At 46.2% G+C, this 24,999-nt stretch overlaps 1 protein-coding gene across 1 annotated transcript in view; it reads right to left on the reverse strand.

The window, feature by feature from the left end:
- Window positions 1-8,659: 8,659 nt before the first annotated feature.
- Window positions 8,660-24,999, reverse strand: part of BPNT2 (3'(2'), 5'-bisphosphate nucleotidase 2) — a 237,144-nt gene continuing 220,804 nt past the window's right edge. The window contains exon 5 of the mRNA XM_069621076.1: window positions 8,660-9,799. Coding sequence (XP_069477177.1) covers window positions 9,519-9,799 — 281 coding nt within the window. The 3' untranslated portion in view covers window positions 8,660-9,518. The remainder of the gene's footprint in view (window positions 9,800-24,999) is intronic.

The following is a 24,999-nucleotide window of genomic DNA, read 5'->3' on the forward strand; positions in this document are numbered from 1 at the left end:
GAATACCCTCAGGGCAGAGGTCAACCAGAACAGGGTTCGAAACTGATAGAGGTTTTCTGTTGGAGGCTCGCACTGGTATTTCCTGTGCTTGAGATGGATCGGCACATGAAAATAAGCATCCTGAAGGTTCTAATGACACCAACCAATCTTGAAGTTGGAGGGCCTGTAGAATCTGAGAGTGACCATCTTGAATTTGTCTTTCCTGAGGAACTCGTTGAAGTATCTCAAGTCCAAGATGGGTCTCAGTCCCCAGTCCTTTTTGGGAAAAAAAAAAATATGGGAAATACCAACCCTTGTTCCTCTCCGCCACAGGCATTGGTTCTATAGTGTCTTTCTCCAGCAGGGTTAAAATCTCCTGCACAAGGAGTGGATCCGGAATCCTCACAGAGTGTTTCCCCGGTAGATTGGTCTGAGGCTTCCTTAGAAAGGGAATGCAGTAGCAGTGGGCCATTGATCCCAGAGCCCACGCACCTGAATTAATGGGCTCGCCATTCTCCGAGATGCTGAGACAGTCTAGCCCCCAATGTAGAACTATGACTGAAGCCTTCAGAGTGGTCTTGAAGCAGCTGTTGCAGCAGCCGATTGTAAAGAGGCTGCTGATAGAGCGGACTTTCGCACCTCTACCTCGTCCACCACGAGGGAACTTGGCCTCTGACTGGCCATTCCCCTCACCCTTGCAAATGAGAAGTAGTAGCAAAAAGATCTACCCCTCAACGGTCGTCTGCTGGAATGAAAAGGCTGAGGTTGCCCAACAGAGGTGGAGGTCTGCAACTTCTCAAGGCTCTCATCAGCCTTGCTGCCAAAAAGATGAGACCCGTCAAATGGCATGTTTAGAAGATGAGCCTGCACATTGGGTGCAAAACCAGACTTCTGCAACAACGCAAACTTACGCATTATGGTGCTCCTGGCCATGGATCTGCTGATACCATCCGCAGAATCCAATCCAGACTGGAGGGACTCTCACATGGCTTCCTTGCCGTCCTTAATAGCCAGAAAGCCACCCCTCATCCCCTTCTGGAATGTGCTCCGCCGCCATGGAGATGCACGCCAACAGAGTGCAAACATTTTGCAAGTGCACAGGTGGAGTTGGCTGATTGCAACGCCATACTCCCCACCGAAAATACCTTCCGCGCCCATCCATCTGCACGCTTATCGTCCCTATCAGGAGGGATGGAAGGGTACGTGGCCTGCTTCGAGGTAGCCGTAGTGCCTGGACCACCAGAATCTCGTGAGTGGGGTGTTGGGACAGATAGACGAGGTTGCTACTGGAGGGACGGTATTTTCTTGTACATCGCTGGAATATCTCCAGTGTCTCCCAATTCCTGCCCACCCTCTTTTGAAGAGCCACATGGAACTGTAACACAGGATCCGTAGGCGGACTCTTGACCAAAATATCCTTAAGATCATCCTGACTATAATGCGCTGGAGGCCTGGACCACCCCAGGTACTCAACCACCTTAGATATAAGGTGCCTATATGAAGAGTCGGCATGCTCCTCAGGTTCCGGCTTGCCCAACTCCGGAGAAGTATCAATACCATTTGTGTTGTGCAAAGTGTCACACAGGTCCTGCATCCTGTGCTCCTCTGAAATGAGGCACTCCGGTACATTTGGAGTCCCATACTGGAGCCCAAAGGGGGCATCCTCCCCCTTCGAAAGTTCCTCCTCAAAAATTGAAGTGAGATTCCTAAAAAAATAATCCTTTTTTAGGAAGGGGGACAAAAGACTTCTCGCATAGAGCCCAGAGGCTTGGAAGGCATCGACTTGGACTTAGCTAGAGCTTTCCTTGGCGGGTCAACTGGACCTGAGGGCTGAGTTGGTAAATCAGGCTCAACCGGCATAGACTGCTTTGGCGTCAACAATGGCACCAAAAGGCACCGATGGCTTAACTGGCGTCAAAGACCCAAAGGGCACCAACAACGGCTTCAAACACCTCAATGACAACAGAGATCTTGATCTCTCCCTCAGTCTAGAGTGAGGCCTCTCGATGTGGATCACGCCGTGAACCCGGGCTCGAGGGTGCACAAGTATCAGGCTGAGACCGCTCCTTGCCGGCTTCCTCACAAGGCACGGGCGGAGCCTTGCCCTGCTTTACAAAAAGCTTAAGCATCTCAAACTGGAAAGCTTCCCACTCTGCCGGTGTCGACGTTTTGGACGGGCATGTCACCCTCTCAGGAGTACCTCGAGGAAGGCGACTGGCGGTGTCTTCGCTTTGAACGCCTCGACGAGGAGGAAGAGTGGCGGGAACCACTACGGGACCATGCTTGGCTTTCTTCCGACTAGAAGTCGCCCCTCGAGTCATCAGTCAAAAGGTAGCCAGTCAGGTTTTTTGGAGCTTGGACATCTCGCCTACCTTTAATTTCCCCAGTCGTTCTCGCAAGGCCTTCTCCGTCATGGACTGGCATTTTCAGCAGGTATCCATCTCGTTGCCCTCACCCAGGGATCATAGACAGACCCGAAGTGGATCAGTTATCAACATCTTGGAGCCGCACTCCTTAAATTTCTTAAACCCGGAACGAGGAGTCATCGGGGTAGAATACAAACACATAGTCAAAAAGAGATAACAGCAGTACTTCAGAAGTACGAATTTCACGAGGCAAACATTTGCAGAAAAACGGAACTGAGGCCAACGGGCGCCGTGCATGCTACTTATAACATCGGATGACGTCACCCTCGACAGAGGCCTTTGAGGGACATCGACTTAACACCGTCGACGCAGGGCGCCTTCTGGCGAAGGAAATTCCGAAGCTGGACATTACATGTCAAAGATGAGGAATACATTGCAGGACACAATCCATTCTAATGGGAGTGGCAAGAGCGAAAGACGGAAAGTGTGTCTATGAGCAGGCACTGTAGCAACATAACTTTCAAGAGATTAAGACTAAAAGAAAGCATTACCACAACCTTACTGTGTTGAAGATGATTTAGGTCTTTCTTCCAAAAGAACTGGTGATGAGCTGAGGTGAGCTGTAGTCAGGAAGGAAAGTGTACTCGTGCTGAGTAACAGCATGATGGTGCAAGCCTGGAGGCCAGCACTGTTTTTACCCCGAATACATGACAGCCAAAACCAACCTGCAATGGAAGAGAAGACAGCGGCGCAGGCAACAAAGGTGGGAGGCTAGCAACCCAGGCAGCCGTTGCTGGCGTGACAGAACTGGAGGAAGGGAGGCCTCAACCCCCGGAGCATTGATTGGCAACAACAACCAGCACAGAGACTTAAGGATCACACGATAACAGCGGTCATGAGGAAAGATTCCCAACACCCCCCGGTGGCAATGTGGATCGGTGCAGGTAGATTAGTCAACAAAAGTGAATGTGTAAAAACCAAAATAGGAGAAATGTAACCAGCATCTAAGAGAATTAGAGAAGAGGGGTACAAGTGTACCAAGTGACCCCTAGGCAGTGTACCAACACAAACAAAGGGAAGGCAAGAGAGAATACAAGAGGAAGCAAAGCCCAAGCCATGGCTAACTTACCAGGCCCAACATTGTTCTTACAATCATCTGTGGAACCGGTGGTCGGATGGAAGGGTTTCAGAAATATGTTATGCTGGCGTGTGTGGTTCCCAACTATGCGGTTGAGGTAAAGGACACTTGTTTCACTGCTTGGGTGACGCAGGACAGGAGATTTAGTCTAGTTTGAGCACAGAGTGGCCAAACAGGTATTTTGAAGTCAACAAAAATAAAATAGTGGCTTGTTACCATTTTGCAACCAGAAAACAAGAGAGGGGAGACCATTGAAGAGTTTATAATGGTATTGCACTCCCTGCAATACATACATTTGAGATCATTTAATTGAAACACATGTGTACAGGCGAGTTATAAATGCCATATCACTAAATGCATGAACGACAAAGTAAAGGAGGAACTATGGAAGGAAAAGGACCCCACATTGGACCAAGCAATCTAAATAGAAAAGCATACAGAGAAGTGCATTAAGGAACTTGGCCAGGGAGGAGACCTCTGACAAAAACACAGTGCTCAGGGACAGTGGCATGCAAAAACACAGTGATGCTATCCAGAGGAACCAGCAGAGTGGGAGAAGTAAAGATGGCAGAGAGGCAGGTCAGACCAGGCCAATTATTAGTGGGGAGAGCTGGGATCACTATAGGTGTGGAAGTGCACAATATTTAGACATGGAAAGTGTGTTTGTGGTGCATGTTCAATGCAGGGAGTGTGGCAGGAAAGGTCACTTAGCCAGGTGTTGCATGTTTGCATAGGGCCGCAGAAGAGTGATCAATGAAGTTGGAGACAGCAAGTTAATTAACTTGATCAATGCCATCAATAGTGTTAGAAGAAAAAAAAAACTCACGCTCAGATAAAAGCCAATGGTGTTTTTTATTTTGACGCAGATTATGCGTTAGTAAACTGTGCCATGCGTAAGGGGGCCTCAAAGTCAAATGTTAAGGTGAGTGCCTACAGTGAAGCCTCAATAACTTACTGGGGAGTTGGAAGCCGCCCCCTCGCCCCACTTTCATTTGCCCTCTCAAACACCCCAAATATGCAGATAAATTGCTCTCAGCTTAACTAATTCAAGCAATCGATTCCCAGAATTTATGATGGAATTGAAGGACTTTCATGAAGCTACAGGCTTCAAGGTAAACTAGGCAAAATCCAATAGGATAAATATCCAGGTATTACAATCAACGACAATAAATATCATGTAGGATTTCCAATTAAAATGGTCCAAGAAAATGCAACCATGACGATGTGGGTACCCCCCCCCCCACCCCCTGACAGAATTATTTAAAATAAGCCTCTGTTCTACACCTCCAATTTAAAAAAAGGTGGGCGGGCAACGCAAAATATTTCCAGTCTTGTCCGCATTGCAGCAATAAAAATGAACCTAGTCCCCAAAGTCCTATACTTATGTCAAGCCCTCCACCATCCACTGTCCCACATGCCCAATGTATTGCCTTTAACAGAACATGCTGAAATTAGTTTGGGCTTGCAAATGCCCCAGAATGAATGCAAAGTACATTTTGGCTTTCCAGATTGTGCCAATATATCATTGGTCATCATCGGACCAGATACCATGCTAGGTGGCATTGGAGAAGGTCGCGTCGAGGGTGCCCCTGGAATCCCCATCTTTCTCAATCCTTCGGCAAGATGCACTAGCAGGCCTATCAAACCTTCGACAAAAAGTTTGCAGTACAGTGATGGGGCTAATAGGTTATGGGTCGAGCACTCAAGCTTGGCTCCCTTGACGGCTAATTTTCTCTCCATTAAATCTTATTCCCACCTTCAGCTCATGGAAAAAAGGGTGGCTAAAATATCTAAAAGCAGAACTCTCCTCTAGACTTCATCACAGTAAAAGTTTATTAAACCTCTCAGATATTGATAGATTCCTTTACACTCAAATTGTCCATTGGGTATCACATTCTCTAAAGCGGCGGGTCTCGTCAACCAACCCCTCTATAGCCTTGACTCCAATCCAGGGTGAGTATGAATCGTATTTGATATTTATATAATCTACTTGACAAACTCAACCCAACAGATCCGCAGCAGTATATGACAAAGCGGGAGAAGGAGCTACGATCCCAAATCAGCCCAGTACCTTGGTCCAACATATGGAAAAGGGCACGTATGTCATCCTGCTGCATAACCAATAGAGAACCTACTATAGATTTTATCCCCCAACCCCACTCAAATTCATAAGATCCCACCGACTTACTCCCTTTTATGTTTGAGGAAGTGTGGGGAACCATGCACCTTAACACATGTGGTGGCTTGGCCCCAAGGCATAAACTATTGGAAGGCAGTTCTTTCCAGGATCATCGATAAGAAGTAGAGTGCAACCCCTATACCCTCTTGTGGTTCCTATTGGGCGAAGTGGCAGATGAGATCTACCCAATGGAAGGACCCACAGCAGAATCGCACGCCTTCTCACTGCAGCTAGACAAATACTTTAAGGAATTGGAAAGGGTGAGAAGGCCCCATAATAAACATGTGGTGAGTCAAATTCCGGGAAACCATGGCATTAGAGAAGATTATTGCTCTCACCCTCAATCACTTCCCAAAATATTCAACCATGGTCACCTTTCTTATATTATAGAGCTAAACCGCAGATCGGTTTCAGGCCCTCCCTTTTTAGGCATTTTTCTTCTTATAATCAATTAATAGCAACATTTATTAATTTAAAAGTGTGGGAGTCACAGCCTAGAACTGTAACTACTAGCCTTGTTTGAGAAAGGCTAAACTTCACCCATTTCCTGCAAGGGGAGCTCATTTGGGGAAGAATGGCAAGGGAAACTGACAGGGTTGAGGACAGCTGGGAGCTACTTCGCTCCTTGATTGTAGCCAAGAGCCTGGTTAGCTTGACAACAGCTACAAGGAGCTTCTTTTGGCTCTCCAGGACAACTGATGCGGAGTAAATACGCCTATGTAAATGTAACTGTTTGGGACAATCGATAAATCATTAAGACACATCTAAACAACATTTAAAGCAATTGAATCAGAGGAAGGGGCATTACCTGTCGGTTAATGCCCCTGGGGCGATAGTTCCAAGCCTGAGATGAGCGGGGGCTTTAACGTAGCCCAAGGGCATTATCTCCCACCCCCCCAAGTGAGGGTTATTGCCATTAGCATCCCATTGCATTGTAACTGGGTACTAATATCAATTTTTCGCAACTTCAGAAAAATAAATATGGAATAGAAAATGGCCGTCACTGATCGGGATGAAGGGACTACACGTAGTCCCTTCGCTCTTTCCATGAAGGCCAGACAGAGAAAGGAAAGAAACAGCAAGGGACAATCGGATTGTCCCTCACTGGTTACTAATGTATCATAAATAATAAACTAAATGATGTTTGCATCTTATGTTTGTTCAATTTATGGACTGCTATGTACTAGTGGTAGCTCCTAGTTACTAGTTAATGCTGGATACCCAGGAGCTGCTTTTAGCGCCTTGCTATCTAATCTTATTTTTGATCCCTGCTATGATAGATATTCATTACTTGGCCTGTTTTACAACATTCTCCTGTGCCATCTAGCTTTGTATTCTGCCAACTTTGTTCTTTTGTTTATTAAAATTTTTGAAAACATAAGTTTTAAAAAAAAAATGCCTTTCCAGCCTAAATAATAATCACATCTGCTCCACTGTGCTTTCAAGCTAATTCTCAATTCCTCTTTTTATATCCATTTTTAAAAAGGTTCACAGATCTTCTGGTCAAATTACATGTTGAACAGAAGACTCCTGATGCCAATGCAGCATTCCCTCACATTTGTGAATCTCTGGTTCGCACAATACATGACCGAGCCTGTCGCAGAGCCACATCTATGCCTCTTGATGCATGCTTAAAGACTTCTCGATCACGACTACACAGAAGCACATTTTGAAAGATTAGGAACCTGTGTGAGGAGAATATTTGTTGATCACTCCAAATGAAGCACACTTTTTAAACAAACCATTTTCAAAGGATTTAGGCAGCAGTCTACATATTGTGTACTCTCCATTTACCAGAGTGGTAAAATAAGAGAAATATTGTATATGCAGGGTAAATATTTTAAGTTGCAAGTTACTAGTCAGCATGAAAGAAAATTACCCACCAACCCAATTTTTACCCACCAACCCAATTCTATGCATAGACACAACACACCATTTCTTACTCATCAAGAGCCAATTATCACTAGCCAATGGCTAGTAGAGATTGCACATTTTGAGCCCTGGAATATTGTTCAAATATACCATTTATTATTGATTAGTTGAGCAGAAGGAATTTCAAGACTCTAGAGAGGCTTTTGCCTTCCATGAGCCACGCCTGCATTTTCTTCAACCATTCTCAACAATAAATGACATAATACACTACCCATTAGATGTTTATTTGGGTTGAACAGAGAATACAAAAAGAATGCAATTTGTGTAGTCTCCCATAAGCAATTAAATCCTGTGGGTCAAATTCCCTGTTTAGGCCCTTTCCTAATTCTTATAAATATGACCGTTCAACAAATGGGGCCTTCTGTAAATTTCTCATATTGCGATAGTTAAAGCTGATCACATGTTAATATTAAGAGGTCCAAGAAATGTTAAACCACTTAAAATGACCTGCCCCTCACCGCCCCCCACCCCCATTTGCAGCACGCAATAGATGGAAAGGAATACATCTTGTCAGATATTCCTAATAAATGGGTTTCAGGGATATACTGCCCTATGAGTATTTCAAACCACAAAGCAATGCTCTGTGTCATGCAGCAAATGAGAACATATGATCCAATCCATTCCTTAGTAACTTGTAAAAGGAAGACTTGAAGAGGAGGTTGATTTGGCAAGAATTTCGATATTACTTCAATTACAACAGGTTCTCAAGTATTGTATTGACAATCCAAGCAGTGCACAACAAATTAAAACATTTTCCTCGTGGATTTGTTTTAAAAAAATGTGGTTATGTATAAGGAAAAGCAGATGGTCAGAAATAATTACATTGTTTTTCCTCCATTGCTTTCACTCTGTTAATACTCCAGGACTGTACTTTCCATTTAAACAAACAAAGGGGGCATGGGTTAGTGCAGGTAGGGGGTGAACTGTGCACAAAGTACATTGCATAACACAAGGCTTAGCACGTTATGCCAGGCCTCCATTACCCCCAGACAAACAATTTAAATTATTTTTTTCCCTCCAAAAGTTATACATGATGCAGATCTTAGCAAAACAAATGTCACAGAATTTAAAAGAATTAAACAGCTTTTAATAAAGCAGATTGAATCAATTACATTAACATTAATTTATAAGTCATTTCATACGCAAATATAAAAAATACACTTTACTGTACAATTATGTTAATTCATATTTAACAGTTCGTAGAGAGGACACAATCCACCAAGCCTTGTAAGCTGCAGGAAAAACCTTTTTAAAAGAACCAGAAACGGGCGAAATAGAGTAATCTGTGTCCTACCTAATAATTTAATCCCGTGGCAAAATCCACAAGGCACAATGTCTTAAATGAATTAACAAACAAAACCTCATCGCACCACATTCAAGCACTTCCAGGTTTAAAAACTCAGTCAACTAAAATGGTTAACTCACTAGGTCTATACCAAACAAAAGTGCACAAAGGAGTGAGTCCCTACGTATTAGGGTGTGCAGAGAAACTGAAACCATGTGGGAAAGAGTTGTATGTAAACAAATCTGCACCATATAGTGAAAACTGCATTACTCTGCAGTTTTAATGGAGGAATAATATAGTGTAAACCTATGCACACATATATACAAGTGTATTTCATTATATACATTATACATGTGGATTTCAATTGTCAGTAAGAACTGGGGTCCCATAAGTCACCCAGCACATTAAATGCAACGTTACCCAGTTAACATTACTGTGTCACGGCAGATTCCCAAAAATCTGAATTTGCAGTCACACCCAAAAAAGTAAAACAAGAAAAAGGTTTGCTGTGTTCTAGTCAATAAGTCAATTCCATTTGAATGACTAGCAAACTAAGTTTCTGTGCAAAGGCTATTCCCAGGGCGGTGTTGGGTCAATCATGCACGTCGAGGTCTTGCATATTAATGCAGTGTTCTTGTTCTAATGCTTTTTCTTTTCAATGTCTGGTATTTTTCCACTCAGTTTTTTAACCAGCATACTGTGATCCATGCCAATGCTGGCTATAATGCCTTCCTTATTCACTTCCGAATCCGCATACTGGATTTCTTTTCCTTCAAGAGTAGTCATTTTTCCTCCTACTGCTTTTAAGAGGGCATTGCCTGCACATATGTCCCACTTCTTGATGTATGTTTTATGGATGTATATGTCAGCCTTTTCTTGTGCGTCATCAGGAACATCCATCAAAGAAAGAACTTTATAGCCTAAAAGGTGAAGTAAAAAAAAAAAATTTTTAGGAGGATAGATTCAAAGCCAAAAATAAATACTAAAAAGGAAATGCCAACAGAAATCCAATTGTAAAAACATAACTCCATATTGAAAATATTACTCACGATATAGATCAACTTCAAAGTCTATCGTCAACCGCGCCTGGCTCAGTCCCTACTGTCAGAGCGTGATACATTGTCCGCTCCAAAAAAGGTAATCTGCTAATCATGTTCTCCTTTCTAAAGCTCCACGCCAAAAGCAATCTCTCGCATCGGACACATTTTTTTTTTATATAAATAACGTGCAGATTTTTAATTCCTGAAAAGCCTCTCTGCTGCAAAGCACCATGGGAGATCTCCAATGTTTGGCACAGGGAGTCACCCCCCCTTCAAGGTTAAATATAAAGAACACTGGAACAATAACCCTGCCTCCTCCCCTCCTCCCTTCCCTCTGCCCCTTCCAGCCCACCCCCGGAATGAGAGTCAATGCTTCCTGCCCAAATTGTTTTGTACCTGCTCAAATTCCATCCAGCGGTTTTCAGTGTGCGCTCATGCAAAAATGTGCCTTTTTCCTCAATCGGAAAATGAATGGGGACTAGACAAAACTGCGTTTGTTTTCTTAATCAGTTGGGGGTGGGGTCAGTCCAAATTTGTCTGCAACATTTCTGCTAAATCTGTAACACGAGTCAAATGTTATTAGCAATTACTTTTTCGTGTTTTCTATGGTACTCAATGCTCACCTTAAACAGTTCGGCTGTCGGTACAAAAATGCCATTTCAAGGTGGAAAAACGATGCAATGGCATCGAGCTAGGAGGGGGGTCTTGGGGGATGGGAGAAGGGTAAATTGGTGAGAGGGGTGCTAGGGACCAAGTTCAGAGCATGAACATTTTCTCAAAGACGTGGTTATTTGGCAGGACAACTGCAGTTGTGAAAGAAAACGAGATCTGGAATGAAAGTGCGTCACACTAAATGTGTTGGCGGGGGCATGGGGGAGCGCTAGGGAGGTAAAGAGGAGTTCATTGAGTGAAAGAGGAGTTCATTAGAAGGGGGAGGGGCAGATGGTAGCAGGCCAGGGGTAAAGGGGGCACTTGGCGAGTGCATGGGAGGGCAGGGCAACATTTTTGAGTCTGCGCCGTTTTTATGGATAACTGCGGCCATCCGGTGCCTACGGATAATTGCGGTTATCTCTAGTACATTGCTACCATACCCACTGTTAGGGGAATTTTCCTGAAGTCCACTTGAGTTAAGACTTCAGAAAACTATCCCCTGGCATACAGGTTCCCTACCCTTAGTACAAGTCTGTACTACTCAAAGGATCTTGGTAGAATGGCAGAACAGTCAGGCTAATCATAGGAGGAAGATGCGAGCTGTAGGTAAGTACACTGAACCCAGTAAATACAATAGTCCAAAGAAACACTTGCACTTAAATGTTATATAAAAAAATATACATTATTCACACAAGGTAGATAACTAATTCACGAACCAACACAGTCATTCTTAATACTTTTCATAGGCCAGTGCTTCAATGGTAGTTGCTCGCGGTTACAACTGTTACATTGCGTTTGACACCAGTTTGATCGTATCATCAGTACTACCGCGCACTCACGTTACTAAAAAGATATACGGTAAGTGTATTTAATTAGCAAACCCACTAAGTCTTTTAGGAAGGAAAAAGGTTGGTTAATCACAGCAGCAGAGCTTAACGTTCTAGAGACACTTTTCAGGCTAACTAATGCTTTTAAATCCCAAGACTTAACTATACGACAAAGTCAGTGTAGGAGTGGATCCAAAGTTTTAAGAAGTAGCAGAACAGCAAAAGTTCCTCAAGATTCTTTCAGTCTCTAGGATAAGTTGCTTAGAAATTTAACACAACAAGGGGGACCCTGCAAAAGGACTCCCTAAAGGGACCTAAACTGGCAAGCTTGGGTCAGAGGTAGGGTGGACACGCTGGACACCTCTACACACACTCCCGCACTCTGGAGCGACTTCTCCGTTCAAGGCAAGTTATACCTTTCACCCTACAGTACCTTAGGTTAGAAGAGATGCTCGTAGCTGGATTCTCCTCTGTGCAGCAGCGAAGGATGCAGTGTCCCAATTCCTCACTCTTGTGATTAAAGCAATAACTCTGAATAGCATGACTCAGCAGCAGTCTCGAAGGAGGACCCTTGGCACGTATTTCTTCAGTCTCCTTGGTCGGTCTGCAGTTTGGTGCCTTTTTCTCAGCACCAACAAAGGACGGTATTCACATGGTCAATCTTTGCTTCTGAAGTCCTGCACTCTGGTGAGGGGGGGACTTAGATGCGTTGGATCGTGCCTCTAAAGGTCCAATTGGAGACCACCCAAGTTCTGGACAGATTTGGTGTTAAGACATTGCACTGCAAATGGGTCGAGGTCTCCTGGTATTCGCAGTTCTGAAAGGCATAGCACCTCGGGAGATGGCTCAATTTGTAGTTGGTGTCAGGGCCGATTGGTCTCACCAGCCAAAGGGAAGAGTCATCCTCTTCGAAGCTCCTCTGTCGATGAGAAAACGGGGTCAGGACAAAGTGGTCGCTTTACAGTGACTGGAAGGTCCCGCAAGCGTCTCTGGTCGTCTTCAGCTTTGGTGGTTCTGTTCCAGTGGTCGACTTGCCTTTCACCTCAAGAACCTTACCTTTTAATTCAGTTTTCCCAAACACACTGCAAACTCAGCATTTTACAGAAGGGGGCAGGTGGCTGTCCAATTGTGACAGTCAGCCCCCCCCCACCCAGTGGGAACTGGTTCCATTCAGGCACTCTGGAAGACAAAGGGCAGGGGAGTGAAAAACTCCTCCCCCATTTCCTGCCTGCCCAGACACACTGGAGCCTAGGCAGAGACAACCAAGGGTTCCAGCCAAAGGCAAAACACAGAGTCCTCCCTCTACCAGAATGGTAGAAGGGCTAACAAAGAACAATCACAATAGAAATAGAGAAAAAAAATAAAGGAGCCACCATGTTAGAACATAGGTGAACTATTGTGCACAACCGAGACTGAAGGGAATAGTTTCTTAACTGTAACTCCATTTCTCCAGCATTGGTATCTTTCATGGATTCACATGCTTAGAATATTCCCCGTCGTCAGGCTGGGAATCCCCGGTACATTATATAGACCCTTTCCCGTAGGAAAACTTTTTCGACGCTTATGCGTCCTATCCACCTCGTTTTGTATCGTGCGTGCCCGCGCCGTCAGGACGCCATGATATAAATACAGGACCCGCCCCCGCGCTCCCTCAGATTTCGGCCCCCAAAGTAGTGGGGGAACCAGTTTGCATGCCCAGTGGAGGCAGGCGGGCGCATGTGAATCCATGAAAGATACCAATGCTGGAGAAATGGAGTTACAGGTAAGAAACTATTCCCTTCTCCAGCATTGGATCTTTCATGGATTCACATTCTTAGAATAGATTACATAGCAGTACCATTCCGAAAAGAGGAGGCGTGCATGCAAACTCACATACTTTCCTCACAATGCCCGTTCCCTATGGTCGTGTACCCATCAGCAATTGTTAACATAGAAAACGAACCATATTCAATCATAATTGCAACAAGATCTAACCCCTCAACCGGGGCTTACCTTATTGGAATAGGTGTCGAAGCACCGCCTGTCCCATCCGAGTATCTTCGGCATGTTGTTGTGACAGGCAGTAATGGCGCGTAAAAGTGTGTGTAGCCGCCCAGGTAGCCGCCATGCAGATGTCCCCCAGAGGGACTCCAGACCACAGCGCCGTCGACAATGCCGCCGCTCTAGTTGAATGAGCTCTTGGGCGTCGCAGAAGAGGTTTCCCAGCCTTGGAATGGCAGTACGAAATGGTAGACGATACCCATCTTGACAGTCCTTGCTTTGAAATGGCTTTGCCTTTAGCACCCAGACCATAGGCCACGAACAATTGCCTCGTTTTCCTGAAAGGTTGCGTGCGATGAAGATAAAACGAGAGCCCTTTTCACGTCTAATGTGTGTAACGTGTGCTCCGCTCCCGAGCATGGCTCTGGAAAAAACGTAGGTAAGACAATAGAGGAATGTTTATGGAACACTGAAGGAGCTTTCGGTATGAACTGTGGGTTAGTGGCAAGGACCACCTTGTTCTTAAAAAATCTTAAGTATGTTGGGTCTACCATTAGAGCTTGGATTTCCGAAATACGTCTGGCTGAAGTGATGGCCACCAGGAAGGCCAATTTCCACGACAAAAACTTTAGAGACGATGATGACATTGGTTCAAAAGGAGGTTTCATAAGAGACGCTAACACCAGATTGAGGCTCCACACCGGAGGAAATCTCTTCTCGGGAGGGAAACTCCTGAACAAACCTTTAAGGAAGTGCTTAATCAGGCGGTCGCTGAATAATGGTGCGGAATGTCGTTGACGAGTAAAGCTGGAGATGGCGGCCAGGTGTACTTTTATCGACGACACCGATAAGCCCTTTTGAGCTAAGAACAGCAAGTATGGAAGGAGCTGTTCCGGCGTAATCGACTGCGGAACCAAACCTGGTTGATCCCCACACCACCGACAGAAACTCCTCCATTTGTACGAGTATGAAGTGTTTGTGGAAGGTGCTCTTGCCGCTTGCAGAATACGACGACACTCCTCCGGAATCGTTAGCTGGCCAAATTCGGCGAAGTCAGGAGCCAGGCCGTAAACTTGAGGCTGTCCGGGTCGTGATGCCAAACGATACCCTCCTGTCGAGACAGAAGGTTGGGGATCTTCCTGAACCTCAATGGCCCCGCCGCCGCTAAGTGCAGCAGGTCTGAAAACCACACCTGTCTGGCCCAATACGGGGCCACCAGAATCACCCGACATGGGTACTTGAGGATCCATTGCAACGTCCTCCGGATAAGAGGAAATGGAGGGAATGCGTACAGGAATTTGTTCGTCCATGGGAAGGAGAACGCATCCCCCCAGTGAGCCCTGCTGAGGCCATCTGCTTGCATACTGCGGGCATTTCCTGTTGTCCTCCGTCGCGAACAGATCGATGGAAGGATGTCCCCACTTCTTGAATACATGTTGTAGTTGCTGGTCGTTCAGCCCCCATTCGTGAACTTCGTTCATTTCCCTGCTGAGGGCATCTGCCTCCACATTTCTCACACCTGGCAGGTGGAACGCCAAGATTAGCATGTGTTGCAGGGCCCAATGCCAGATTTTCTGTGCCTCCATCGACAGGGACCTGGAATGTGTTCCTCCTTGTTTCCTTAGGTAAAACATTGTAGTCGTGTTGTCCGTCATGACACGCACCACAGAGTCTCTCAGTTGAAGAAGAAAAGATTTTAGAGCCCACCGCACTGCTCTCAGTTCTAGCAGGTTGATATGCAGGGAGGACTCTTGTAACGACCACCAGCCTTGTACCTGTAACATATCCAGATGAGCTCCCCATCCGCTCAGCGATGCATCCGTCACCACCGTCTTCTGGAACTCCGGTTCCACCAGAGGCATTCCTTTCGTTAAATGAGTAGAAACTCTCCACCAACAGAGTGCTTGTACCAGTTGTTCGTCGATGACCAGTCTGTCGGACCAGCGACCTTGGCTCTGCGCCCAACGGTCCGCTAGAAATTCCTGGCAAGGCCTCAAACAGACGGCAGTTGTTTATCAACGGAATGCAGGATGACATGGTCCCTAGCAGGGACATGTATTTGCGCACCGACACCCTGGTACCGCATCTCCATTCCGACGCCTTGCTTTGTAGCTTCTGTATTCTTTCGCTGGATTGTCTTACAAGGCTTGTGTGCGTAAGAAACTCCGCTCCTAGAAAGACCAAGGTCCTCGATGGCTCTACGGAGGACTTGAAGTTTATCGCGAAGCCCAGTTCCTGTAATAGGGACATCGTGGCCCCCAGACTGTTTCGTGTTTGTTCCATGGACGAACCTCTGACCAGCCAGTCGTCTAGATAGGGATAGACATGGTGACCGTCCTTCCTTATATGGGCCGCTATGGGGGCCAAACACTTGGTGAACGTCCTGGGGGAGGACTTTAGACCGAACGGGAGGACCTTGAACTGAAAATGCTTTCGCCCGACGACGAACCTTAAATATCTCCTGTGTCATGGACGTATTGGGATATGAAAATATGAGTCCTGACCTGATAACCTCCTGGAGCTTTAGCATTTTGAATTTTGAGCTCTTTAGCCATTTGTTGAGTACCCTCAGGTCGAGAATGGGCCTCCATTTTCCATTTGGCTTCTTGACGACGAAGAACCGGGAATAAACCCCTTGTCCTTCCTGTGCCACAGGAACCCGTTCTACCGCTCCTTTTTGCAGCATAAGCGCCACCTCTTGTCTTAGAACTCGAAGGTGGGGCTGGGCCGAAAACACTGGCGGAAGACTTGGAGGCTTGTTTTTGAATTGCAGCGCATGACCCATGCGAATCGTGTCCAGAACCCATCGATCTGTGGTGATGCATTTCCATTGGTCGATATGATGAGAGACTCGACCCCCCCAGGACGTTCCGAAGGCCGTCATTGGTTGCTGGTTTGCTTGTCCTTAGTCGACGAGGGACCCGAGCCGCGTCGTCGGGAGGCTTGATAATCTCTGCCTCTACGTGCCGACTGGGATACCCGTCTGTAACCTTGCGAGGAGTATGAAGGCCTGTTAAATCCACGGTCCCTAGAGGCTCCAAAGCGGGAGTTTCCGGAAGCACCCCTGAAGGGGCGAAAAGAGCGAAAACTTCTACCTGTCTGGAGGGCGCCGAGAGACCTAGCGGTATCCATGTCTTCTTTCATCCCCTTCAAGGCTTCATCTACCTTGTCTCCAAACAGAAGTTCTCCTTCACATGGCATGTCTAAGACCTTGTATTGGACTTCAGGTCTAAAAGTAGTACATTTGAGCCACGCTTGACGTAGTACTACGCCATGATTGATTTGTTTGAACCCAGACTCTTCTAGGTCCACCGCAATATTAATTGCATGGTTCGAGGCCTCCTCACCATCACGTACTAGCAACATGGCTGCTTTTCGATGTTCTTCCGGCAGATGTTCTAGGATAGGGGCTATTTTATGCCACATCTCCCTATCGTATCGTGATACAATCGCCAAGGAGTTGGCTGCTCTTACCGTCGTGGCGCCGACTGAGAGCACCTTTTTTCCAAAGGCGTCCTGCCTCCTTGCCTCGCTTTCTGCTGGGGTTGAACATTTTTGCTGTACTCTGGCCTTCCTAGCCGCTGCCGCCGATACTACAGAGTCTGACAGTGGCTGTGATGTTAGACATTTTGGAGTGGACTCCGGAGCTTTAAACTTTTTCTCAATACGCCCCTTAATAGCCGGTTCCGAGAACGGATGACGCATCGTCTTGAGGCCTTCTTGCCACACGTGGTCCAGGATTGGGATGGCAAATACCGATTTCCTCCTTTCACCCATGTGATCAAAAAGAAAACAATCTTTCTTGCTCCTCAGGAATTAAGCCGAACTCGGAACACGCTTTTCCCATCATTGCATGGAAGGCTCCCACATCATCCGGAGGAGATGGTTGTGCCTGGCTCCTCGTAGACTCTACCTCTACATCCGAATTCCATGTTGGGTCGCTCGACGGTGACAGGGAAATGTCCGACCCTGAGTCACCTCGTATAGAATCGGACTCCGATAGCTCACCCTCCTCCTGCGCTCGAGGACGATCCTTCACCACCTGGGAGGCCGACGGGCTTTTGGTCGTCGAGCGAGCTGCTTGAGCTTGTTTGTCGACGGAAGGTGCAGAAAGTATCAACGATGAAGTGCCAGGCTGAGGGATCTGCGTATCCAGACGCTGCAGGAGCTTCTGAAGTGTATTAAGCACATCCAGAGACAAAACCGTCTGGGGGGTCAGCAACGTCGAGGATAGAGGGACCACACCCCCACTCGCACTCGTCGTCGACGTATTGGAAGGCCATAAGCCCAAGTCCGACGGCTGCATAACCATGCCACATTCTCCTTCCACCGACAAGGCCGTGTCTGGCAGCAGTAGGACCTCAGGGGGGGCCGGGTCACAAACCTCTGGCTGCCAGGCCATAGATTGAGTCACCGTCGACGAAGGAATCCCCACCGCTGCTACCTGAATAGTAATAGGCATCGTCAGCGACACCGGGGTCGACGAGCAAGTAGCCGTCACCGAGCCTTTAGACTTCGTAGCTGATTTCGTTGCCGACTTCCCTGCTGAAGCATCTCGACTCATGGAAGACCTAGGACGGTCCCCTGAGGAGGATTTTGATGCCGCTTTCCTCTCCGTCTTAGAGGATGAGGAGGAGGACTTTTGTGTGATGAGGAAGACCCAGCATGCTTCCCCGTATGTTTGTCCGCAGGGCATTTTTCGACAGGCCGCACCTTCTTCGAGGGAGGTTCCGACTTGCTCCTGGAGGCCGTGGAGCCAACTTCTGATGCCGGATAGGCACCCGCTCCGTCGTTAAGCCAGTCGACCAACCTTCTTAGTAGATACAATCCATGTGGGCATAGACTTTTTTGAGTCCACATGTCGCACAAGGACGAAATAAAGCTTTTCCGGACATATTTTTTCCAGAATGTAACGTCACCGAAGCGAAAATACAACCTAATTTCGATTAGCAGTAACCACGAGGATCCCACTACTTTGAAAGGCGGTTGAAATCTGAAATCTGAGTAAGCGCGGGGGCGGGTCCTGTATTTATATCATGCCGTCCTGACGGCGCGGGCACGCACGATACAAAACTAGGTGGATAGGACGCATAAGCGTCGAAAAAGTTTTCCTACGGGAAGGGTCTATATAATGTACCGGGGATTCCCAGCCTGACGACGGGGAATATTCTAAGCATGTGAATCCATGAAAGATCCAATGCTGGAGAAATACAGTTTAAAAAAAAGTAAAATTAAAAAAAGTAAAATAAAATAATGGATTACTACAACAAAGAAATGATTGTTACAGTGAGGTTGGGGGGGGGGGGATGGAATGGCAGTGGCCACCAAGTGGGCCTAAAAGAAAGCTATTTGGATGGGTTGTGTGGGGTGCGAGGGAGGCAGACATGTACAGTGGACACGTCAAAGGTGGCGGCCACTGGCCATGTTCTAAATTATACAGTGGGAATGGCCAAAGGCCCTGGCTAGTGGGCCCAAAAGGGATGTATAGTGGCAAGGGCCTTTGGCTGTGGCCACCTCGTGGGACCAAACAAACCTATGGGGGGTGGGGTGGTAGGACATGTACAGTTTGCACAGCCGAAGACCACGGCCAGTAGCCATGGCCAATGGCCCTGTATTTTTTTTATTTATTTAGAGGCGTCAGAGATGTGAGGAGAGAAGGAAAGTGTGGAGTCGAAGAGGACCCGGAGGTTTTTAGCCTCACAGGTGGGAGCAGGAAGAGGGCCAAGAGAGGCCAGCTAGAGAGTGACGTGAAAGGAGGGAGCAGGTGTGCCGATGAGGAGAATCTCGTTCTTACTGGCATTAAGGCAGAGATCATTGGCGGCACACCACTCCTGGATAGCGGACAGTCAGATGTGAAGGAGGAGGTGGCGGAAGGGAGCACGAAAATGAGTTGAGTGTCATCCGCATAGGACTGAAAGTTGGGGCAGAGAGCAGCAATGCGGTGGGCAAGAAGATCGATATTTTATTTATATTGCGCTCATACACAAGTGTTTCAGAGCGCAACAAGGGAGGGGGAGGGCAGGGGAGAAGAAAAACAACAATCTTACTAGGCCCAGTGACATTGAGAACGTGCAAGTGCATGGGAAAGAGAAAAGGGGAAAATTGCATGCAAGGGGGGAGAAGTGGAAAGGTAGGCACAGAGGCGATACAGGTAAATAATAAATAGAATAAATAAAGACAATAAACGGTGGTAGTGCAACCAGCACTGGCAAGTGCTGGGTTTAGCAGAACAGGGAATGTCTGATAAGTGCAGAAGAAAAGCGGGTGAGGAACTGTATAAGTACAGATACAGACCCCAGTGGAAGTGGTGGCCCGAAGGCAGTGCAGGGGGGTGGCAAGGTGAGCAGGTACCTGTTAGGAGGTGTCTAGACTTACCATCATTGTCACCTTCTGCTATGTAACCTAGTTACCAAGGAACCATTGCTGTTATGATTAATCAAGAGTTCCACATTCCACCCAGGGGGAGGATTGAGAGCAGGAGGGGAGACAGATATCTTGGCTCACAGCTGGGGGCCTTTCTCTTGGATGCATTGCTCAATAAACCTCTCAACACAAAGGACTGCTGTGAAGTGTAGTTTATGAGATTATTAACATTGGCGACGAGGATTGGGCCAAGGAGAAAAGGCCCCAGGCAGCAGCAATAAGTGATTATAGGCTTGGATGCACTTGGACGGAATGTCCTGTTTGATGTGGAATTGCAGGCGAGAAACACGGTCAGTGTCTCGGAGGAGAGTGAACCACTAAGGTGCATCCTGGAGCGGAGCACGAATGCTGAGGAGTTTTGATCTGTGGATTGTGACTACGAGAGTCAGCGCTGACAGGACCGGCAGAGGTCTCACCCTGAGGTCAGTCACCTATGTACATTTGCCATTGCCTTGATTATTCACGGCCCCGCCGTTGCACACAACCGCCGCGGCTCGCAGTCGTTTACCTTTGAATGGAACCCGACTGCCGGGTGAACGAATGGTCGAGCGCGAGGAACTCCCGCATTGGATCCCTTGATGTTGCAGCCTTGCGTCACGTCAGCACGCAATTAAAGTAAAGGACCTGGAAGCGTGGCGGCCATCTTTATGTCGTGTCAGTAATACGTTTCGGAAAAACGAGATGTCCCGATTACATTGACACACAGCAACTGTTTGTGCAGTCGGATGCCGGATCCTGGACCTGGAACGGCGTATTAAAGTGGAAATCTACCTGGTGGGTGCACACATTGTAACTTTGGTACAGGTGGTTGGGGCACCACGATTTGGAGCGTTTGTTACCTGGGGGTGACATCTGTTTATCCACAGTATGGCAAACATACCAGCCCCAGTATTTTTCCTTCCAACGCCAGGTGAACCAAGAGTGCGTTGGTTAGACTGGAAGGAGGGATTTCACAAATATGCACTGGCAGCATTTAGACCCAACTTTTCTAATGAGCGCAAAGAGGCGCTTCTTTTTCACTGCTTAGGCGCTGCAGGGCAGGAAGTGGTCAAAAAACTTCCAGAACCTCCAGACATCCCTGATGGGGGGCTATATGAAAAGACTGTAGCGAAATTGGACAAACATTACTGTGTTGAGGAGAATATAATTCTTGAGAGGTACAAATTTGCTACGAGAGCTCAGAAAACTGGAGAGATTATTGAGGAATTTATAACTGCTCTTAGAGGCTTAGCCATCAAATGTAGATTTAACCATTGTCGAGATGAGCATGTGAGGGATCAACTGATGATCAAGTGTTCTAATGACAACATCAGGAAGGAGTTATGGAAGGAAAGGAATCCTTCTCTTGACAGGGCAATTGAGATAGCGAAAATGGTAGAACATACAGATAAATGTATAAAAGTTCTCCAGCTGGATAATAGATCTCAGGATAAGTCCAAAACAGATGACAATGAAGCTGCCATACAAAAAGGTTTCGAGAGTGATGCAGAGAACCGTGGCAGGGACTTCGCGTCGCCCTTGGCAAATGGGTAGGAGACCTGAGGGTCGTCAAGGTCCCTTCACCATATGGGGACACCAATCGTCATCTACTAGAGGACCGCCCAGTGAGAATAGTACATTTAGGGGTGGCAGAGACTCTGGTTACCCGAGGATTGCTTCAACTAGGAGGTGTTTCAGATGTGGGAGTTTGTCTCACATAGCATCTGACAAAGAATGTTATGCAACACACATTGTATGTAATGAATGTGGGGTCAGGGGACACCTGGCTAGATGCTGTAGGAATTTCAATACCACCTCCGGTCAAATACATGAAGTCAATGTGGACCAGGATTATGTTTCAATTGATGAAGCTGGTAGGGAAGTTGTTTACTCTGTCAATGCCATTGATGGTAAGGTCAAGAAAAAGAAACCATATGCAACTGTGCTAATTGGGGGTGTGCCAGTATCAATGCTCATGGACAGTGGAGCAGATTATACATTGATAAGTGTGCATGCGTGGAGGGAGAAATTTGGATGTTGTACATTGTGGGAGAATGTGGTGAGAGCAAATGCTTATGGAGATGTGCCTATAGAAATTTTAGGGTGCTTTGAAGCCGAGCTGCAATTCAAAGACAGGAAGTCCATAGGGACTGTTCATGTGGCCAACAGAGGTGGAGAGCTGTTGTCCTGGAGCGATCAGGCAGAGCTCAAGATAAGGATTGAAGCAAGTCACCCAGATCAGGTGTTGACTGTTGAAGGTGAAAAACCTGTCTCTAGTACTGTCACGGAGGGGGCCAGAGGGCAAACAAATGTCACCAAGTTAGGGTGCTTGAAAGGATTTGTGCATAAAATTCATTTGAAGAGAGATGCCATTCCCAAAGTTGCCAAATTGCGTACCATTCTTCTGGCTCTTAAGATGTAGAAAGTGAATTGAGGAAAACAGAAGGTGAAGGAGTGAGAGAAAATTGATTCCTCAGAGTGGGTTAGTCCCATTGTAATAGTGAAAAAGGGCAATGGATCTTTGCGGATATGCATTGACCTTAGACACCTGAATAAAAATGTAGTGGCTGATAAATTCCCTTTACCCAGAATAGATGATCTATTGGCAGGTGTGTCCGGTTCCAAAGTGTTTTCTCTTCTTGACCTAGAATCAGCATGCTATCAAGTGGAGCTACATCCTGACTCCAGAGATCTTATAGCCTTCATCACTCCTATTGGTCTCTTCAGATGTATACGCATGCCGTTTGGATTGGTTTCAGCAGTGAGTGTGTTTCAGAATGTTATGTACAGACTATTGGGAGGTGAGAGAGGTGTCATGTGCTACCAGGATGTGCTGGTGTGTGGAAAGGATGAAGTAGAACATGATCAAAGGTTAGAGAGTGATGAACATATTCAAAGAGGCTGATCTCTCAGTATCTTTAGAGAAATGTATATTCAAAACTGACAAAGTCAAATATCTGGGTTATGAAATCACGGGAGAAGGTAGCAAACCCAAAGAAAAGGCCATAGAAGGCATTTGTAAGATGGAAGCACGAAAATCTAAAGCAGACGTACTGTCTTTTCTTGGTCTGGTTGAATTTTTTGGCAAGTTCGTTAGAGGTCTGTCAAATTTGTCAAGGAATATGAGGATGTTGACTCGGAAAGGTGTTACCTTTAAGTGGAATGAGTCATGTAAGGAGGAGTTTTGTAAGATTAAAGATGCCATTGCCAATGCACCCATTTTGAGAACGTTTGAGGAAGGTAGACATTCATTACTATTTGTGGATGCCAGTGACTATGGGATTGGGGCAGTTTTAATGCAGGAAGATCAGGAAGGTTTGCACACTATCGCATTTGCCTCTAGATCTCTCAAAGGACCGGAGAACAGATATTCAGTTGTAGAAAATGAAGCATAGGCTTGTGTCTGGGGAGTGGAAAAATTCAAAAGATATCTGTGGGGCAGAGAATTCACAGTGTGCACCGACCATAAGCCTCTAATAGGGATATTCACCAAAGGTGGTCTGGAGGGTGTCTCCAGACGCATCATGAAGTGGGTGACTTCCTTACAAGGATTACAATACAACATGCTTCACATCAGTGGTGAAACCAATGTAGTCGCTGATGCCCTATCCAGATCAGTATTGAGAGAAATTGTGTCTGAGGAATGTCCCCCAACTCGTGAGAAGGGGGTTGAAATATTTCAGGTTCATGATTCAGTAAAGAAAGAGGAGTGGGACAATGCATGTTCTGAGGATGAAATGCACCAGAAAATGTTGACATTAAGAAATTACCTTGGTGATTTAGGTGGGTTTGCTAAAGTCAAAGAAGAACTCTGGATTGATAAAGGATATTTACATAGGTACAACCATCTGATGTCCCCTATCAAAATGAGGAAGTTAATAATTGATCTAGCACATGTTGGGCATTTGGGACTGCCCAGAACCAAAGGTTTAGTTAGAGAAAATGTTGGTGGCCCAGTCTAGACAAAGACACAGAAGAAGTGGTCAACAGTTGTAGTGATTGTATTGAAGGAAATAAGGGTCTTAGGATACAGAAAGTGCCCATGACCGTTAGGAAACCTTCCACGGTCCCCTGGGATGAGGTTGCCTTGGATTTATTAGGTCCTTTTAACATCAGAGGTGGGAGAGATACCTATGCGTTGGTTGTCATAGACTTATTATCTAAGTGGCCTGAAATATTTACACTAAGATATATCCAGTAGTAGCATCATTAAATGTTTGGAGCAATTGTTTTGGAGAGAAGGATTCCCTAGGAAGTGTTTGTCAGATAATGGCACCCAATTGGTTTCCAGGGAATTCAGAGAGTTTTTGAGTAACCATGGTATAGAACAAGTAAACACCTCATTATATCATCCCCAGACCAATGGGTGTGTAGAACGCTTCAACGGCACTCTCATGGATGCCATTAGAATTGCTGTGGCCACAGGAGGTGATTGGGTGAGGACCATAATGGAGAGAACATTTCAGTATCGACTAGCCCCGCACAGAGTTACAGGTGTGTCTCCTTTTGAAGTACTAAGAGGGAAGAAGCCTAACTCGCACATGTGTCCAGGCTGGATGGGAAAATCAAAATTGGTAGGAGTAGATTTGGAGGCAGTGAGGGAGAAGATATTCGAATCAGGTGTAAAATCTAAGGAGCAGTATGACAGGAAAAATGCTTGTAGAGAGTTCAGCCTTGAGGAAGGTGACTGGATTAAGATCAAACTGCCTACCAAGGTGCGCACAGGTGCATCCCTATTTTCTCAGCCCAAAAAGGTTGTTAAGGACTTAGGATCATCTGTTCTTGTCAAAGGAGGTGGGGTCTGGAACAAGGAGAGGATAGCAATTTGCAAAAATGTTACCACCTGGTAACTTTACATTACTGCCTTTAACCTATTCTCTTTCCCAGTTTTGTATTGTTTGCAATGTAAATAAGAAGTCTCAAGTTGTTCAATGTATTGTTTGTTTACATGAGGTCAGCACTCATATTTTGTGTAAAAGGAAGGGAGGTGTTAGGAGGTGTCTAGACTTACCATCATTGTCACCTTCTGCTATGTAACCTAGTTACCAAGGAACCATTGCTGTTATGTCATCTTCTGCTATGTAACCTAGTTACCAAGGAACCATTGCTGTTATGATTAAGCAAGAGTTCCACATTCCACCCAGGGGGAGGATTGAAAGCAAGAGGGGAGACAGATATCTTGGCTCACAGCTGGGGGCCTTTCTCTTGGATGTATTGGTC

Source organism: Ambystoma mexicanum, chromosome 5q (genome assembly GCF_040938575.1).
Source record: "Ambystoma mexicanum isolate Mex_15411 chromosome 5q, UKY_AmexF1_1, whole genome shotgun sequence".
In the NCBI taxonomy this organism is placed as follows: Eukaryota; Metazoa; Chordata; class Amphibia; order Caudata; family Ambystomatidae; genus Ambystoma; species Ambystoma mexicanum.